General features: G+C 46.0%; 1 protein-coding gene across 1 annotated transcript; it reads left to right on the forward strand.

Moving 5' to 3' along the window:
* Positions 1–623: 623 nt before the first annotated feature.
* Positions 624–20,795, forward strand: LOC119383820 (isatin hydrolase). Its single transcript, XM_037652109.2, has 3 exons — positions 624–834; positions 15,146–15,410; positions 20,127–20,795. Exons 1-3 carry the CDS (start codon positions 638–640, stop codon positions 20,439–20,441), a joined length of 777 nt encoding a protein of 258 aa, XP_037508037.2. The 5' UTR covers positions 624–637; the 3' UTR covers positions 20,442–20,795.
* The last annotated feature ends 27 nt before the right edge of the window (positions 20,796–20,822 follow it).

Genomic DNA, 20,822 nt, shown 5'->3' on the forward strand with positions numbered 1-20,822 from the left:
ACCAATTTTGGTGTATATCAAGCTAGCGAAACGGCCGCCAGCGCACCATGCGTGGCACGTAAGCCATGCTGTACATGACATGCGTGTCATGATTTTCATGTTATGACTTGTCATTTATGTTCGTCATACAGTCATGTTACACCATACCAACTTTGGTGTACATTCGATTAACCAAGCGACCAGGAGAGCCAAAGTCGTAGGCGGCTAGATAGATAGATAGATAGATAGATAGATAGATAGATAGATAGATAGATAGATAGATAGATAGATAGATAGATATAGATAGATAGATAGATAGATAGATAGATAGATAGATAGATAGATAGATAGATAGATAGATATGATACGCTCAAAAGTCGCAGAAGTTCGCTAAGAAATGCTTCGCATTTAAAATGTTTAGGGGCTCGGAATGAGTTGAGGCGTTAGGTGGAAGGGGAATGCATGGAAGATATTGCGAGGGCAGTGTGCTTGCTGGTCAGAAGCAATATTGTGTGTTTCGGTATTTGCACATCAGTGTTGTTCCTGGACACACGAAACCGATCGATAAATAAGTCACCGATGCCCGAAACAAGGAGGATAGCATGTTCATAAAAAAACGCATTGTTCGTTTTTGTATGCAGACATGGCCGGCACCGTAATGCGTACCGTCGTCCTCGCCGGTCTGATGGGAGTGGTCACGTTCGGCCAGCAGTCCTGCGTTCCGCCGTCCACGTCGTGGGCAGGCCGCCGAGTGGTGGACTTGTCCTTCAGTTACAACGATCGCACAGTCTACTGGGACGAAGACGGACGCTTTCGCATCAACGCCACCGTGCAGTCCAATGACGTCGAGGACTGGTGCGTCGTGTTGGCGACTTCTAAATCCTTGTGATACAACGAAGCATGAACTAGCGTCTACAAAGGCCAGTTAGTGGTAAAAAAGACCTCAAGCCACGCACTTCTATAGCGGCACACGTATTAGCTCTGTATACCGGCATAATCTATCGGCCATCTCTGATAGCACTAATGTTAGATTATATAATCCAGTCCTTCCTAAAGCTACTTCATGAGGCAGAGGAAAATTCTGTCTGATTTGACTGTCATATACAATCAGCTGTGGTGTCGACTGAAGGCTCAAGCCCCCGCCCACGGGCTTAGCCGCGCGGCTCCCTACGTGCTAAGCTGCCATGGCCGGCATGGCTGATTACAAATATTAAGTGGGGTTGTACTTATTCAGAAACGATCGATGCGGCAGATGCATTGGACAAGTCACATATTATGAAAGTTTTTTGCGCGCGGCGAGACTGCGTCGTTATAATGTGAGTACCTAGTTGCAAGATATAACCTTGAGAGAAAACGTCCTTGGGAGCCCAAGGGATGGATTTACAGCAATGATAGACCTCTCTTCAGTCAAAAGAGATTAAGCATCCATTTCCAATGTCTGACGCTGGAGCATTAGATTAGCGCGCACTCGTATTTTTTGTGCCAACTCGTCTAGAGACAGATTTAAGCAGCGCCGTATTTTCCGTTCTTTTTCATTTCCTTCTTTTTATTCGTCTATCATTTCTTTTCAACAACTCTTTCCGACTCTCCTTTATTCCCCTTACCCAGCACAGGATAGCCAACCGGTCTGAAAACTAGCCAGCTCCCTGTCCTTTCGTCTATTTATTCCTCCTTCTTCTCTTGCTTTTTGCAAGAGCACGCCTTGGGAAATATTTGATCCATTATGTTTCGATGAAGGAAAATAGACAAAAAATCATATACTTCTCGTTTGATGCGTGTGAATGGATCTCGGGTGGTCTAAAATAGAAAATTCTTGAGCGTGCAGCGTAATCATTTTGTTCATAGAGTTAAAACCCCGGAATTCATTTACTATGTAATATCAATTAGAAGTACAATGACAATGTTTTCTCGTTGTCGTTCTTGGAGATGATCATAGAATTCGCGTAGTGCGTCATCTGTCTGGCTCAAGCTTTGCGATACATAAGCACTACATTCTATAGACTACAGCTGAGGCAAGTGCAGTATTTAGTTCTGTGAAGGGCTCGATTAATGTTTCTTCTTTTTTGTATATGAAAACACCGATTCACGGAGACAAAACCTTTCATTAAAAGGTGCTTAAACATAGAGTATTTTTTTTTGCTGTGATATTTCAGTAAAATTCAACCACGAGTTATCTGTCAAGTGTGCTTACCCCAATATGGGTTACACTGCCCGCACTTAAATATATTTACAAAGTCATAAGCTTTATCGTTATCTCTACAGCGTAATCCGCGAGATTAACAACGAAGCTCTTATATACGTACGGGAAATGTTGTGATAAGATTTCACGCAAGATAAACCTCTGGAAAATACAGAGAGGGTGAGAGAGAGAGAAAGAGAGAGAGAGAGATGAAAAAGAAAGCAAACAAATACAAACGCACAAAAAAGCCGCAAGACGCTTGTTTACAATTTCGCAGGGCTCGGCAAGTTGTACTTTCGAATCATCCAAGAACACCTCTGCAGGGAAAGTAAAGTGTGACTCGCGCTTGGAAAACAACCCTTTCGAATGCGCCTTCTGCGTCGTTCTTCTCCGAAGACACCTTGCGCCGTACAACTGGCACGCCGCGCCCTGCCGCCTGCAGTATAAGACGCCGTGAAGAAAATCTATGTTTAGCCGCCCGGCTTGGTCGCGTAATCCTTGACACAAAATATCTGGACAGCAGAAAGGTGGCGAAACTATTGTGTCCACAAAATGTTCTCAATGTAAACGTCCGACCAATGAAAGCGCCAGAAAATGTAAATAAACATATAGGCGATAAAAATAGATTGCGTGATTAGAAATCGCGTTAAGCAGGAGCGAAGTTATTAATATCTGGTGTTTTACGTGCAAAGACCCCCATATGATTAAGGGCCAAGGCGTATAGTGGAGGGCTCCGGATGCTTGGACCATCCGTTCTTTAACGTGCGCTGACATAGTACAGTACACGGACCTCTACCATTCCGCCTTCACAGAAGTGCGACCGCCGCGGCGGGAATTGAACCCGCGACCTTCGGGTCAGCAGCCAAGCACCGTAACATGATCCACCACGGTGGACAGGAAGCCAAATCGTTCTCTTAACAGATGCGTGTATGTGGAAAGAAGAATTTCCGACAAGAATTCCAATGTCTGTTTGAATCCCAAGAACGAAACATTCGACTTCGACTTTACTGGTGGCGCTGTCGTATTTCGAAGAACCGTTGTGCGGTGAGGCCATTATATGCGAGGACTTCGATATTCGCGTTAGAAGTATAGTGATGCAGAACTATCGGTAAATTGACTATCGATAGTATCGACAGTTTTTTTGAAACTATCGATAGTGTAAACAAACTATCGTAGTGCTACTATCAAGAAACTATCGATAGTGCAATCGGTAGTATCATCGTTAATATTACTATAGCGATAATACTGCCACGCTTGTTATTGCTTTGTTTTGACGTATTCGGGTTTCGCCCACAAAGACTGCTAGCAACGTTTGACGCAGACCGCGCCGTAATGTTTGAGAAGCTTTGCAAATGTTTGCGATCATTCTGTTAAGATTACGCGCTGGACGCGAATAGTCAAGTTTATTCGAGAGCTGACGCGAGCACCAGCGATAACGCTGGAAGGTTTGATGACTGATGTACAAGTCCGCCGCGGTGGTATAGCGGTTACGGTGCTCGGCTGCTGACCCGAAGGTCGCGGGTTCGATCCCGGCCGCGGCGGTCCCATTTCGATGGAGGCGAAATGGTAGAGGCCCGTGTACTTAGATTTAGGTGCACGTTAAAGAACACCAGATGGTCGAAATTTCCGGAGCCCTCCACTACGGCGTCTCTCATAATCATATCGTGGTTTGGGACGTAAAACCCCAGAAAAGAAGAAGAATGACTGATGTACAAAGGATGACACGTTCCACCGATGATCAGATTACTCAACGGCTGACGACTGCTCCCGCCGCTATCAGTGTACAGCATGTATCGTTTGCATATTGAGTTTTGATTTTCTGGGCGCAAGATCGCTCAAATAAAGAGCTCCGTATTTCCCAATCTTGCTGCAGCATTCTTTGCCGTCACAATCACGTGACAATACTATCGATTGTGGTGGGAATAATGATGCGGTTGCTGGCCGGCCATATTGTCAAAATATTTGCGATAGCCTGCTACCATCTCGATTAATTTATGAGCCATTTTGGCAGAGAAATTAATTATTTTCGCAGTGATAATGGTGGAATATATGCATCAATAAATTCGTATCCAAAAGCAACGAGTAACCCCTTACAATTAACATCTTGATATTTTTTATTTTGAAATCATAAAATGCAATATCAATTTAGAAGCCACGCAGTCCCACCACATGTGAAGGCTTCCTTTCCACTACAGCTGAACAGTTTGACTATGATCATGTGTCAGCAAAGCACTCAGGTGAAGAACACAATTATGTCACCTTTCTTGCCCTTCAGCCTGCTCCTCCGGCTCCACTATGTACCACGCGCGCGGGGAAGCAAGTTTATTGTGCAGTGAGTCCGCGCTGTTGATTTATACCATCGAATTTTTTACTCTCGATAGCGCTATCGATAGTATTTTTCCCCATCGATAGTTCAATAGTGACTCAGCTATCGATAGTATCGATAGTATCATCGATAGTTCTGCATCACTAGTTAGAAGACTTCGAGGTGCCCCGCCGCGGTGGTGTAGTGGTTATGGCGCTCGACTGCGGACCCGAAGGTCACGGGATCGAATCCCGGCTGCGGCGGCTGCTGCATTTTCGATGGAGGCGAAAATGTTTGAGGTCCGTGTACTTAGATTTAGGGGCACGTGAAAGAACCCCAGGTGGTCGAATTTTCCGGAGCCCTCCACTACGGCGTCTCTCATCATATCGGGGTTTTGGGACGTTAAATCCCAGGCATTATTATTAGACTTAGAGGTACACATTCAAATGTATCTTAGCGAATGTTATCCTTATCGAACAGGTCTAGGTTAGTGTGTATGTGCGTGTGCGAGCGCACATAACGTACGCACGGACACGCTCATTCCCATGCACGCATGAGTAACCTTGCTATATGTTCATATGATTTCCGTTGTGTAGGTACGTGTAGGTATCATTCACTTCAGGGCTTTCTTTCCGATTCTTTCGTACAATATCCCTCTTTCCAAAAATAACATGTTACTTTTAACCTGTGCCATATAACTCTTTTTTTATACCCTCTTCGCAAACTTTTTTCGTATTGAGATGCAGACTACACACTTAACATTTTTACACCCTTAGGGGTGTAAAAGGGTGTTAATGACATTAACACCCTTTTATCCATTGCACAACACCCTTTTTTCTTATATACACCCTAAGAAGAAGGGTGTGCGCGGAAAAAGGGTGTTAATGTCTTTCATAAGGTGGTTAATGGAAGAAGTGAAGGGTACACATGAAGCACTAAGCTGCATCCATGCATGCATATTAAAATCGCGTGCATTGGCGTAATGCAGTCTGTTGTTGTACTGCCTTTTCTAAGGTTACCGATGTCATGACATTACTCGGAAACAAGGAAATGGTGGAGCCATTGGCACATGTTAATTCTCGTATATTTTATTTTCACATACGGTCCCTATATTTCATTTTCACATACGGTCCCTACGTGGGAGCGGCCCGCTGCGTGTTGAGACACGCCCTGCAGGGCCTCAGTTAAGTTTACCATCCATACCATAGACAAATGACGAGTATCATTGCTTCACAAAATACTACAAGACTCGAGAAAATGCACAAGAAAATCAGCAAACACTTTTTTTTTTGCATAGGCTCGAGGTGTGCCCTACCGTTTCATATTTTCCACTATACATATCAACCGCATGACATTTATACGAGGGCACATATAAAATGTAGAAGCAATTTAGAATAAAAGTGAATTCATTACAGAAACTTTCTGGGTATAAAGCTGCAAGTGGGACAGAAAGCATCCCGCCGGCATGAACACTTTTTACAAGTTATGAACACTTATAATTGTTCGCTTAGCCAATAAGACGGACAAAAAAATAATTACTTTGATCAGACCAAGATATAGGCTAATATATATAGTACAATTGTACTGTGGAATGTATGCAACATAGAGCATGCAATTCTGACATACATAAATATGCATACATTACACACTGATGCATAAGTTTCACGACCCACTTTTTACGCGCGTGCAGTGGAAAATGTATCTGTGATATGAATTTTTCGTCCACAAACATTAGAGTAAGCCGAGGCCTCACTGAGGTCCATTAAACAAGATGGGACACAATGACACTTGCCTTGTGGTACTAATTAGCCAGCTAATGTAAAACATTACGGAAGCTAACACTTCGACACCCGAATTCGTACCACTCATCCATGCAAGGGAAACCTGCAGGGAAATCATTATCGGTTCCATATACGATGCAAAACTGGCCGCACAATTTCTCCACGTTATTTCCGCACAGAAGCACTTGGAAAAGGTAAGCAAAGACTAGGAAGGAAATCAATGTCACCTTAAGGGGACACACATGAGTAAACAATAATGTTAGCACCTCGCTACCGAACGAGGAAAATGAGGACATAGGCGTGCTCAGATTTCTCCATCAGGGGGGGGGGGGAGGGCAAGTCTCACTGCAGCACCCACCCCCTCCTTTGCACTTTGTCGAGTCCGAAAGGAACAAAACCAGATCAACCATGGATGAACCATGAATGCAAAAATGAAAATGAATCGATGGCGTGCTTCTCCCGACGGCCACCGGGGGTAAAGGTAGGAGGTAAATTGTGCTTCGTATTCACCATCGAAGGTCCTCGGTTGACATTATGTCGAAGAGCATGCGCAGCCATAATCCTGTGCATTAAAGATGACGCGAGAGGTTCGACAGAGTAAATGTATGGGGCAGAAATTGGCGCCCCCTTACGGATTACTTGAGAAAGCGGCCGCACCCCCCCCCCCTCTCCCTGCGCTCACCTTGCATAAGAGAGTTCCTAGGACACCACGAACTCCATGCATGTATACATGTCGCCTCACATGCTGCGCCGATTTAGCGCAGCGCGTGCATGACCGCGCATGCTCGTAAAACTTACGGCATGGACAATAAGTGCACGTCATATGCTGTAAACCCAATGATGGCTGAATGCACGGCACGGCGCACGCACCTGCCATAATAGCTCCCCATCCCACTGCTCAAGGGTGAGAAAAGACGAAGTACTAGGGCAACTGCGGGAGGGAGCGAGAACTACGCACGCTATGACATCGTATTTGAAGTCTAAGGTACACACACAGAGCGCCACTTTCAACAATGTTTACTTCGAAAACAGCACAGTTTATATTCCCATCACGCGCTGTCACAAGCGTGTGCGTACTGTCCGTCGTCGTTACCGCGCTTACCACTTCAAATATGCTAAACCAACACGCCCAGTCTGCCATCTTACAAAACTATGCATCGCCTACGAGATAGCGCACCTTCCATTCTCGGAAGCCAAGGCTGTGCGCTGCTCGCTCCTTTGCTCCTAGCGCTCCTGGCGATGGAAACAGTCAGCAGTCACGTGATAGCGCGTAGAATCACGGGGGTGCTTTTAGCCTGGAAAGCCAGGGGAACAGGGTTGCCAATGGTGGCTACTTTTCGCCAAATGGCGAATTGATGGGCCCGTGGCGACCTAAAATTATGAATGGCGACATGGCGAATTTTTGGCGATTTCGGCCTAGGTCTCCGCTGAGTTATACATCCTAAGCTCAGTGTCTTCGCAACGAATGAGCGGCAACATTCTCTGCATTTTTTCTTGGTTTTAGACCTAACAGTAGAGTGTGCACACTACGCGTCATTCCGTATGTCCGTCCAGTAACTCGTGTGTATCTCCTCAATTCATCTAGAGGCAGGAGGCACGGGAACGACCCCCGGAGACATTCTAGCAAATATGTAAACCCGCGAGGGGACAGTGTTTGACTGTAAGTTAATAGCTTTCGGCGCTTTAAGTTCTCAAAAGTTTCGCTTCTGAAGGGGCTAGGCGGACGGGTTGGCCGCGTGTTCCGACCATTTGTACCGCCAATGCTCCAACTGTTCTGAATAGCTTGGCGACCTTATTCACTGTTGCAGTTCCCCCAGTTCAGCTGGTAAAGACTGGGAATAGCGAAGAGAGGAGGATACGCGGCTATTTGTGCAATAAAAAAATATTTATTGAGGCATTTTCCACTGTTCTCGGTGAGCGTGTGCAATGACAACAATTGCTATACAACATTTTACATTGCCTACCTGTTCATTAATAACGCATCGGATTGACACGTGTAGATATAAGTGACTGTAATAAAGGGTCGGTAGCGTCCGGTATCATATTAGTTCACACTGAAAAGGTGTAAGACTCACTAATGATCGGTTCCTGTAAGACTTCTGTCGTGTTACCTTCAATAAACCTTTTATAATCCTTTTAATTCATATAAGGGTACGTAAAGCTGTCTGCAAACAACGCTTTCAAGGTTTTCGCCCAAGGTTTACGACACTTTTACGTTTTGAAACGAGCGGACAGGGATGGAAGGATATCATGAGCGTTTCATTCATTCACCCTTGCGCCACCACGCACATCTTGCGGCTAGTCGGAGAAGCAGCACCATGCACTCCCATGGTGAAGCGGGCGATACGACTGGCATTGAGAAACGTCAATGTAATTTAAGGGTCTTGGATGGCACTGTATTCTATGGGGCTATACGTGAGAGGAAATTTTTTATTACTAGGTATGATGCACATATCTAGAATGGCGACTCTTTTGGCGAGGTTTGTAAAAAATGGCGACTTTTGGCGACTTTTTGCTCGTCATTTGGCGACATATACTCGAAAGTGAGTGCAACCCTGCAGGGGAAGCCGCGCCGGCCGCGCTGTGCTTCGTTCTCGCTTGGCTGTGGTTGTGCGTCGTCGTGCGGTATAGTTTGGTTTTCGTTCGCGTACAGCGATGTGTTAACTTATATGTTGTGCAGCTGTGATTGATATGCGCGTGGTGTGATCTAAGATGTCGCCCGTACGTTGTGCGTTAGCCATACGTCTTCTCAGTGAAAGTGGCTGTACGCTGTCAAAAATGGATACGTCGAGATTCAGCCGTGCCATTGTGACGCCATCGTTGGCGGCATGGATCTTATCATCACGAATGTTCCAGGCGAGTACCTGCTTTCTCTTTTATGTTGTTGTGGTTAGCGTTTGTGTCTTGCGTGAGATGTCATTGTACGTACGGAGCGGTTCACTGCTAAATGGAACAGGGAAGCTTGGCGGCCGCTTCCGCCTGCGACGAATTTCGCGCAGCGCAGCACCCGTTGTTCTGAACTCTTTCGTCCTTTCTATGTTTGCTGTCGCGCCGGCCGCGCTTCGAATCCGCGCCTTGTTCTCTGCCTTAGTGAAGCGAATAGTTTCAGCGTCGAAAGTGCGCCGTCCGCGGTGACGGGCAGCGGTTGTTACGCGCTTCATGTTACATTTGGCTGTGGACCGCTGCGCACAGCCATTTTGTCACTATACCTCGAAGCGCGTGTGTAATACTCGGATGTAAGTGAATGTCTGCCTGAGCTCGTACAATGCGGCGGGACACTACCTAGGTTATATAATGCAACAGGGTCGACAGTTGGGCTACGTTGGGTCTCATAACGCCCGTGTTAAGCTGCACACGAAACAAGGAAAATACGAAAAACTTACGTAAACGAAACACTGCATTGTGCTGTTTCGGGGGCCCTCCCCCCCCCCCCCACACACACACACACACATACACACACATCATGATCTTGGCACGTGCAGTTTCACGTTTTCCAACCGGTTTGATCCTCCCTTTCGGCCTCTATCGCGCGCGGCGCAAACTTATTTTGACGGTCCATGTTCTCAGCGTTATGGACGGTTTGCAGTCAAGAAAAACAAATTCGTGGAAAGAACAATAACGTACACAACTGGAATGGAAATCACGTTTTGTGTTTAGCACGCATCTCCTAAGGTTGCAATTTATAACAATCGTTGTAATGACAACTGCAAGCAATTTTTGTTCTTGTCTAACCCCATTTGAGCTCAGAACTGCCATGTCGGTCTTCAGATAGGTAGTGAAAAGAGGAGGGGGGAGAGGTCCTGACGTTGTGTGGGGGGCCACATAATACTGCCCGCGGGCTTCAGGTTGCCGATCCCCCTGTTGTAGAATATTCTTCGCACCCGCTCCTCTCCTATCAGAGCGTATCAGAGCGCAGGTGCCGCGTTTAAGTAAGATATCACTAACACGTAATGGTTCCAAGCCTGCTAAGGTTAAGACGTAATTGCTACGATTCGCCCCTGTCGTAGTGGCTGGCCATATGCCTACCGGTTGGCGCATGCCGCGATCACGATTTGTCGCGGAAAGATTAACCGTGTCCCTCAACTCTTGATATGGCCGACGCCACGCAAAAGGTATTTCGGCCTTTGGGAAAGCGAAAGGCCTTGCGAGGGTCAGCTGTTTTAGTTTCCGCGACGGACGCGTACTTCGCGGTTCATCACAAGGAACGAAGGTGGCAGCCAATGGCGGCCAGGCGCGTTTGGCTCGTCACCTATTTAATCCGCGCAGCACGCATACAACAGCGCTGTGGCAGATGGCTTCACTTTCTTTATAGGGCTGTGCCGTACTGGCAAGTTCATAGATGGCCGTAACCGCGTTTTTCGTGCTTTCCGGTGTTTATCTGTAAAGGCTTTGCCGCATGCATTCGCGCTGAAGTCAGACTTATTGATAGGCCTTTCGATTTCCCAAAGGACGAAATACCTTTTGCGTGGCGTCGGCCATATCACGACTTGAGGGACGCGGTTAATCTTTCCGCGACAAATCGTGATCACGGCATGCGCCCACCGGTATGCATATGGCCAGCCACGACGACAGGGTATAGTCTTGGTTGGCGATTCGTCGCAATTACGTTTTAACCTTAGCAGGCTTAGAACGATTACGTGTTAGTGATATCTTACTTGAAAGACATGAATGCGTAGCACTCAAGTCTTCATTTGTTCGAATTTGTCCGAATGTTCCAAAAAGCGTGATTTCACATTTTTAGCCCGATATGCTAATAATTAATACATTATCGAAATACTTGATTCGTATTCGAAATTCTGAATACATGCACACACCTATGTACTACCGATCAAGTACACAACTATAATTGTTATTAAAGGAAGTAGTTGTTCGAGGGCTAGTTTTCTTTGTTAGACAGCGCTTATTATTGTCTGTTGGTTTCATTTGTTGCGTATATGACAGTTATTACAGCACAATATTTCGCCTAGGTTGATCACAGAGCTAGTAGGTGCTCCATATATTAACAATTTTTTCCAGCTCGTTAAAACAGAAGCAGCTGTAGACAAGGTTCACCACTGTGTGCGCCTTCTTTTTTTAATGCACAGGGAGACCAGTAGCGTCCATAGCATCAGCTTTGTTCCCTTTGCCGTTTGTTCCCTGCGCAACATAATTATGCAGGCAATTACACTGGCACTAAATTTTCTGCACTGTACAGGACATTATACTGTAGCGAACAATATACTGTAGCGAACGGGTCTGGGGAAGTAGGTGTGTATTCACGTTGTATTAGTGCTCGAACACACAAGGGACACAATAAATAGCGGGAACGTGTTTACGATTGTTTGCGCTGTAGTACAAGGTGCATATGCAGTACACAGTCACAATGCATTTTATTTTTCAATGCAGGGTGACATTCTTGCAATCCCTGTGCTCCATCTACTGACAGGGGTATTTCAGAGGTGCCATATGTTGCATCAACTAGACAGTGTTGTTCCAGTGGGTCCAAGTGCATCTACTTGCGGTTTTGCAGATTTCCCCTACCTCGAGCTCAAACATGAACAATTTCTGTTAAGGACAATGAAACGGTTTGCTGTAAGAAAGCGCCCGTTTAAGTTTTGCAATTTTTAGTACAACGGGCGATTTTCGGCATCTGTTTGCTTGAATTATATTTTTAGTGTTGATATTATGCATAGGTCTGTTAGTTTTCGAACACAGTAAGAATGTTTATTTTTTGACTATTCAAGACATCTTAATAAGGAATTCATTATTTTAATTTAACAAATCATTTTCAAGTATCAGGCATCCTCATTGGCAGGTTCGATCGGCTTATGTTTGTTGTCAAAGTGCACATCACACGAATTTTGTTGTACGTAAAAAAAGTTTGTTCATTACCCATACCTGTTTCTTACCAATTTTTTTATACCTTTCTGTATCACGGCATACAATAAATATGTTATATTTCTTGAAAATCAAGTGTTATGTTTTGCAGACCAGTTTGGATGTGGAAGCCATATTAAGCATTGCTTTGTACATATGCTCGTACATGATGTATATACATATTTATATGTGTGTACTACTTCTGATTTCATTTCATGATCCTTAATATGCAGCACAAGTGGGTGATGACCGAATTTGAAGCTTCAGATGAACACACGAGGCTTACGCATGGATCACTGCAGATTTCACTAATTCGGGGTGTCTTTCCAACCAAGCCCTCCTTATGTGAACACGACCTTTGCCAAACCAATATGAAGACGCGTTTGTGCAAATTCGGTAGTACACCCCGAATTAATGACATCCGCAGGAACACATGCATGACGCCCTTTGTGACCACCTAGAGCTTCTGTTTCGGCCATTACACATGACGCGAAAGGAATCGTGTACACCCTTCCAACACCCATACAAAAGGGTGTTAATACGAGCTAACACCCTAACACCCCATAAAATTTTTGCTGAACACCCTTTCTTTAGGGTGTTAAATTAACACCCTAATTGAAGGGTGTAGTCAATAACACCCTAAGGGTGTCCGTCTGGCGACAAACCGATTTACACCCTTAAGGGTGTAAAAATGTTTAGTGTGTACGTCCTAAGGAAAAGTGCTTGATGTTTGTGTATTATATATGAACTGCAAGGTCTGTGTCTTGTGTGAATTGAAGCCGTGTTATGTGGAATATGTTGCAATTTATGCAATGGCCATTGCTGCTCCTCGCTCTGTAGCGGAGGCCGGCTTGCATTATAAGATGGGAGAGTTCCGATTGAAAGCCCTAAAACTTCGCAAATATTCACCGTATTTGTACAGAATGTTTTCCATTGCTTTTTTTTTTGTGCTTCTAGTTATGCTGCTCTTGCAAAAGCAGCAGCCGAGCCACTAAATGCGCTAACCAAGCGGTACCTTAATTACTGAAAAAAAAAGCCAGTACCACGCCTGTGCAATCTTCGTAAACAGCGGAGCCGCATGCCAAGCAACCGCGACCACATGGCAAAAGCAAAGTAAGCTCTTCCTTCAGCTTTCTTCTTCATAATCTTCTTCTTAATCTTTCTGTCCAGTTTCTTTCTTTCTGTATCTCTTTCTGTATTGCCATCTCTTCTCCTTTGCCTCCTCCTGACCCTCACATCACTCCCCATCTCCCGCACTTCTCTTTCTCACCCTCGCTGTGCTATGTCTTAACCTCTCACCGCTTTTCTCCCCCTTTCCCTCACCCTCACTTCCCTTTTCCTTCCCCTTGCCAAACTATACTACACAAGGCTATGCCGTGATTTACACTCTCTCCTCCTCCTCACTCTCACATCACTCCTCTTCGTTCACTTCGCTTTCCCGCTCTCTTGCTGTACTATAATATGTATTCCTTTCTCTCTCATTCTTTGTTTCTCTCTCCCGTTCTTTCTATTTCTGTCGTGCTGTTTTTTTTTCATGTCTTTTTTGGGTCAGTTTCTTTCTATTTCTCTCTCTGTCAATTTCGTCCTCTGTCTTTGTACCTTCTCTCTCTTTCTATCTCTTTCCCTTGCATTCCTTTCTTTGTCAACTCTTTCGATCTCTCTCTTTCTCTCTCTTTTATTGCATCCCACTTCTGACAAATCCACATAGCGCGCGTTGGGTGCACATTTTCGGGGAGCGAAGAACAAGAGGACGAAGAGAGCGCGCCGTTCATGATGATGATAATTTCTTGCCGATGCGGCAGGAGTTTGTTAAGCTTAAATAGCTCCGCTGTAAAATAGCGGCCCTGTTCTAGCAAAGCTTGTACGACGTGTTACGATGGAACACTACTCCGTTCTCTTCAATACAGTCAAGTCAACAGTTCACGTTGCAAAGCTTTTTCGCACGTAAAGGTGTAGGACAACACAAATTTGACTTGATGGAGAAATAAACGAAAATAACGAAAACGGAACTTGATAGGTTTATTATGGATCCGAGAGCACTAGACCCATGTCGCAGAACTAATAAAGCGTCAATAAAATATAAGAACGCAAGACACTATCGCATACTGGTGCCTGTTGATGTAAAAGGAGATGCACGGACTACAGACAAAATCAGTAAAGTGAAGTTGACCATAACTGTTACGGTCCTGCTGAAGGAACTACTTTGACGCTAAACGGTATTGGCATAAAACCCGTTTTACTAAATGCAGTTTGGCGTGAAAGGAGTTCTTTTAGCAGGACCATAACAATGACATATGTCTCCCTCACAGGCACATAAGAAGGCAATGAAAGCGCGCTACTGAAATACCTAGAGTCAACAGATCTGTGGGACTGCCTGTAGGCTTGACGTGCTCCCCCAAGTGCGCGCGTGATTCTGTCCATCTCTCTCTTTTTCTGTCTTTCCTTTCACCCTTTTACACCTTACCGCAGTGCAGGGTAGCAAACCGGACGGGCGTCTTGTTAGCCTCCCTGCCTTACCTGCTTCTCATTCTCACAGGCATGAAATCGTGGTAGGCATAGGAAGCTTCACTATTAGAGCAGTTTAAGGGCCCGCATTGTCGTCCATCCACTGTGTCATGTCGCATGGTCACGCAGTGGTCAATAGAGGCATAAAACAAGGCTAACATGGCTCAAATCAGAGCACACTATACTAACAAGGTCTAAGATAAGGTCTAAAATAACATAAACTACATAAATAACGAAGAAATAATCGCAATAACTTACCAGAAGTCGCGAAAAACGCTTCTGATACATCCAGCTGATACCCACGTCGCAAAGAGAGGGCGCCACCGCCTCGATAAACGCGCGATTGCCGAGGGAATCGCTGGGTTGCCCCGTGCTACGCACTTCCTCAGGTTTCACGGTAGTGGAGCCGTGGAGCTGCGTAAAGCGCAGGATTTATAACTACAACAAGACCTATAGAAGAACGACATTGGCGCAGGATATAGAACTACACCATGGCCTACACAAGAACGCCATTTTTTTTTTTTTGGTTTAACGTCCCAGGGTCTTGCTCGACGAATTCTCGACACCCACTCACGGAGGCACGCACATGGACGCTCCGCGGCACTTCAGCAAGATCGGCTGGTCGGCATCCGAGATACCTCTCGACCGGCTCCTCATGGTGCCCATCGCGCTCATTGACGTGCAAGCCGAGGCGGCGCGCAACGCCAGCTACCTCATGCCCGTCGCCGAGGTCCTTCGCTGGGAGGCGCAGAACGGTCCACTGCCGAACAACTGCCTACTCCTCATCCGCTCGGGATGGTCCAAAGTGCGTATCACTTGTATATACATGCACTGTCAAGCATGATTACCTAGCGCGCACGTGTGTTGAATATGTCTTAGGAAGGCTTTTGATTCTCTAGAAATTTCGAGGACAAAAAAGTAAACACGAGAAACGTAGTTTTTCTTCTGGAAACAATGTATATATAAAAAAACGAAAAAACAACAACAAAAGGTCCTCTGTTATATAAACCTCGTTATATCGAAGTTGAAGGGACGCCGCGATTCGCTCGTTACGACCAATATCTCGTTATAGCCGCAGCTGGCATTTACTGCAAATATTACGCAGTTTACTTACCCAAAACAAGTGACGGGCGAAATAGCATCTCGCCGTACGGCGGTACGCAACAAAATAACCGCATTCCGGAGATCACGAAAAAAAAAGTAACGCAACTGTTTTATTGCAGTTCAATACACGTGACTCGTATTTCAAACAGACTTAGACGCAAAGAAGTCTGTAATTTGACGTTGATGCATGCTAATGAGTCCGTGTTAAAGGTACACTAAAGGCAAATAACAATTTATGTCAGAGTGAAAGCTGAATGCATGACAACGTCTAAAACGGCAATATTATCAACACCTGTGCCCTACTTACCGAGAAATTAAGCTAAATTGTCACACGACGTGCGCCACGAGTGGGACATTTTGGAAATGATCCCGATGACGTGAGAGCGTCCGTCTACAATTAATCGCTAGTAATCAAACTAGCTGCAATAAAAAAAGGACCTTCAGTGCATCAAGAGACGTAATAAAATGCTGCTTGTTCGTTTCTGTTTGATTCATGGAAAAAAGAACCTCTTTGGAGTTGCCATGGGGAACGGCGCGTGGTTCAAAGGTTCCGTTTTCCCCGAACTGCGCTTCGTCCGGCGCCCGGCTTCGCTCACGCGGTCACGTCTCAGTGGTAGTTTCGGTATCGCGTACTGCCGCGTGTGTTTTCCACGCTCGTGGAAGTCGCTCTGACAGAAAGTTCGACAAAATGCCGCATGCATGTGATGTTGCCGGATGCCCGAGTGGTGCACGCCGCCAGTGCACGCCGCCGCGCAGTAAAGGCGGGCAACGTTAGGCACGGCAACAGTGACGTCAGAAAGACCGCTTTCAGGTGGGTGATTTGAAGTGTAATAACGCGATGCGGACCACTAAAACGTGATTTCATTTCAAAATAAGCACTTCCTTGGCACAAAAGTAGTACTACGAGGTTTCTGGACCGCTATTTCAACAATCAACATCGACTTCATATTTGCCTTTAATGTCCCTTTAAGCTACGACCGAGTTAATTAGTACCATTCTAATTAACACAACGCTAGTTAGGGACGGGCTAATTAAAATCACGTTAATTAGGTACATTTTTAACTAAGGTCACGCTGATCCGGGTTGTGCTAATTGGAATTAGTCTAATCAGCTCAGTGCTACTTAAAACATTGCTAATTAAACCTGGAAAATTAATGTCGCGGTATATAAAACACTACCAGTTGAGACAGACCTCTGCAATATCATGTTAATGAAGATCTAGCTAATTAATACCATCAGAATTGAGACCAAATTGACGTGGTCTTCACTCCGAAGCAGACTGAATAGACGAGCCATGTAAAAAGCTGAAAAAACCTAGGTGATCACAACCTTCTCCGATGGCTCCCGCCTTGCACAAGTAGTGCAAGCTGACCAAATCATTATATATGCAAAGAAGCTGCTGCTTAGCGTCCACCTCATGAAACGCTTGACAGACACACCGGGACTATGACAGTCTCAACTTGAACTGGGGCCTTTTCGGAATCAACGAGTTTGTGCCCGAGTTCGCGCGTCAATCAGTTTGATTGGCAGATGCCCGCGGCGAAGATCGGTTCCGCCCACCACGTTTGCTCTTGCCGAGTAGCAGTGCTCACGCCTCAACGCCAGCGAGCGGCACGATTCATCTATGAGCGTAATCGCACAGACTATACACACACGCACGAAGAACTAAAGGATATATCATCACGTGTCTACATGTCTCGCATTCAATTCCACCGCTCTCACGACGTACCACTCACAGCTATGAAGCAAGCGCCCCTGGTGGCAATTGTGGCGAGAAATGTTACTATTTACTTGTTTGTGGAGACATTGTTTCTATCGGCTCGTTACTGCAGAAAAATCTTCAGAAGTATAATGTAAGTAGCAGTAACCTGTCCGTTTGTTTATCTGTAATATTCGAGAGAAGCGAAGCGAGCTGCACGAGAGTGCTGCATGTGCGCCCTTGTTATCTTCGAGAGTGGAAATTTCCATGCGGCCGGTGGAACGAAAGAACTTGCCCGAAAGAGGACAAACGGCCACGAACACGCCTGTATGAGGCGCGATGTTCAGTTGGCAAAAAGATAGCGCGGCAATCACGCTGACGTCGCTGCACTGTGGAAATGTGGACTAAGTGGCGGCGCTGACGCGTTCGCACACGTAAGGTCCCTAGATAAAACAACTTGTTTTATCTAGGGACCTTACGCACACGGTGTTCCTTTGAAAACCGCCGCAAACGCTGCACATGCGCTTGTGACGCCATACTCGTTCTTGCAGCCGTTTTTATCAACGCTGCAATCGCGCGCTCCACACTGTCTTCCTATCATGACCACCGTAGTGCGAGCTCGGAGCAAATTCTTGTGCCCAAGAAGCTCGGGCCATCCTGCTTAGCACCCCAGTATTGCACGTGCCCTTTGGCCCTTCGCTAGCCCTAACAACTTCGTCCTACCAAAAATGGGCTTGCACTTCTTGGCACATATTCTACAAGGAACTGTCATCTTCTAGTGAGTTAGAGTGTTCCGTTAAACACTTATTAATGCATCTCCCGGACGACACCACATATCCCATTCCACAGGTCAGGCCATTCCTTTGAAATTCATGTGCACGTCTAAAGAATTCCCTATTGTCAATATTAGTCCGCAGTTCCCCGCTACGGCCTGCCTCATGATCGCATTGCGCTTCTGGCGTGGAGTCCCCAAAATCAGTTAAACTCGTGTAAGCCCCAAACTCCGGGATTCGCACTCGGTTTTTGTGACTGGCATTTTCTTTTCAATTTTTTTCCCGGTATCGCGCATTGTTATATTTTAGGCGTTTATAGACGCCACAAGGGCAGAGATGAGACACAAAGAGCACCTGTGACAAATTTTATTGCAGGAAGCACACAATGTATAGAAACAGGAAATGCATGCGCGAAGGACGCATTTCTGTGCCTGCGCTAGGCAAAAGGCTCTAAACGCTTTCAGAGCATTTCGACAGTTTTTCTCCACGTGCATTGATGAATGGAACTGGCTTTGCGCAAGTATTTCATGTGCCCTTACACGTGCTGCTTTGTGGAATAAAAATAGCTTATCATGATGTTTTTTAACCTTGTGCCAGCCTTCGGTCATAAGCTTTGTCGTAGCCTTCTGGCGTGGTGAATTGAGCTTTGTTATCGTTAAATGTTGATATGGAATTTCTTTTATTTATCTGAGAAAACTTTGGGTCCTTTCTTAAATGCTTTTCAAAAGAGTGATACACAGAAACGTTGCATTCTCAAGCACGCATACTATATGACAGTCAGCGAAGTCGAACTATACTTGCGCCTGCTTTCATTCGCTCAGTTGGGTTTCTGAGTAATCACCTGGATTACCACACAAACTGCTGTTTTGTTTGCATTTAAGGGGGAGTGAGGGCTATACAATGCTGCCATCCTGCTTGCGCTACTTTTCCGAAGCATTTTCTGATGACTCAGTCTCCTTTACTACGTGCTGTGTTCATGTTGCGGAGACTCGAGCGTGTTTTAATGACAATAAAGGGCAAGGTTCAAGCAATGATTATTCCGCGGAATCCGAGTTTCTAAGTACAGCTTGCTTATGCTTTCACGTTGCAAGATAGTGAACGTACGTACAGTCGTCAGCAAGCTTAACTCGAACGCTCCGTAGCGTGTCCTGAAACTGTTTGATTGACGCCAGCGCCGCGTAGCTTTGGGTTCTGTTGCCGAGATGTTACATGCATGCCGAGATACTATCCAAGCATACTGAGGTATTATCTCGATAACAGCGCCCAGCACTTCTCGGCTGGCATCAGTCGAACCAGTCCAGGCCACGCTGCGGAGCGTTCGAGGTAAACTTGCTGACGACTGTACATTATCCTCTGGCCTTATCTATATAATTCAATGATTTTTCTAGACCATCATAAAGAAAGGTAGTGCATGAAATTTATTCTGGAGGCCAATATGTTGATGTACAAAGGTGGCCGGCCATTTTATTCCAGGTAGCCGCGGGCTTGCGCTGTATTGTATATATCAGCCCACATTATCGACAACTCGATCAGCCAACGTTATCCAGTGGTAAGCAGTGCTGATAGCTTGCGAGTAAACACGGTAAGCCAGGACACCGTCCCCACTGTGCACCATCGGTTTCGTTCAGAAACCGCGGAAGAGGGTGGGCGGGTGTATACGCATGGATATGGTCTTCCGTATGAATTCCAAAAGTGCGGAGAGCTGGGCTTGTTGGTTGTACATGATTAGAAAACCAGCGCAAAACCACAGGACACACAGGAAGGGGACGCACACAGCGCTGAACTCTCAACAAATTTATTGTGAATATTGTGAATTCACAATAAATTTGTTGAGAGTTCAGCGCTGTGTGCGTCCCCTTCCTGTGTGTCCTGTGGTTTTGCGCTGGTTTTCTAATCAATTCCGTATGAAATCTGATGCACCACGTTTTGGACTTATACTTCGCAGTACTACAACAACCGGAACGCTTTCTACGGCACGGACCAGTACGGCCTTCGCCGCTTCCCGGCCATCGAACCGGCAACCGTCGAGTTCCTCACTCGGCAGCGCAACCTGGCGGGCGTCGGCATCGAGACGGCTTCGGTGGACTTCTACGGCGTCACTAGGTCGCATCACTTGCTGGCGGCGGCCAACGTGTACATCCTGGAGAACCTGGCCGACTTGAGCCTCGTTCCCCCGGTCGGCGCCCACGCCATTGTCATGCCCATGAAGATCGACGGCGCCGGTGGCGCACCCACACGTGTCGCTGCACTGTTGCCTTGAATGCGGAGCGAGCGTTCTTCGACGTTTAGCGGCATCGAAAAAGAAGTGCGCAGGGTGAACTAAACGAGTTGCGTTCGCTGTTACATCGGTGGTGCCAATCCACTCATAACAGTAAAACAACTACGCACCGATCGAATAGCAGCCGCCGTGGTCTTGTGTCGAACTCACGCCCTCCAGCTTATCAGCGCCACACTTTCGCTGCTAAACCACTAGGATTTCTGTGCCGGGTACATGGAAAGCCGCAGCAATTAGGCACGGGAGTGCGAAATGCGGCGATGTATTCGTCCCGACCTCTGTGTATTTTTGCTGCTGTATACGGGTGGCAGGATCTTAGCCGGGCAGCTATAAACTAGCTTTTTTTTTTCTCTTACCAACTATTTT

Source organism: Rhipicephalus sanguineus, chromosome 2 (assembly GCF_013339695.2).
Source record: "Rhipicephalus sanguineus isolate Rsan-2018 chromosome 2, BIME_Rsan_1.4, whole genome shotgun sequence".
In the NCBI taxonomy this organism is placed as follows: Eukaryota; Metazoa; Arthropoda; class Arachnida; order Ixodida; family Ixodidae; genus Rhipicephalus; species Rhipicephalus sanguineus.

Coding starts and splice junctions, on each gene's coding strand:
- LOC119383820 (XM_037652109.2), top strand. CDS start 638: ATGCGTACCGTCGTCCTCGCCGGTCTGATGGGAGTGGTCACGTTCGGC. Junction 835..15,145: donor TCCAATGACGTCGAGGACTG/GTGCGTCGTGTT, acceptor TTAACGTCCCAG/GGTCTTGCTCGACGAATTCT. Junction 15,411..20,126: donor TCCGCTCGGGATGGTCCAAA/GTGCGTATCACT, acceptor TATACTTCGCAG/TACTACAACAACCGGAACGC.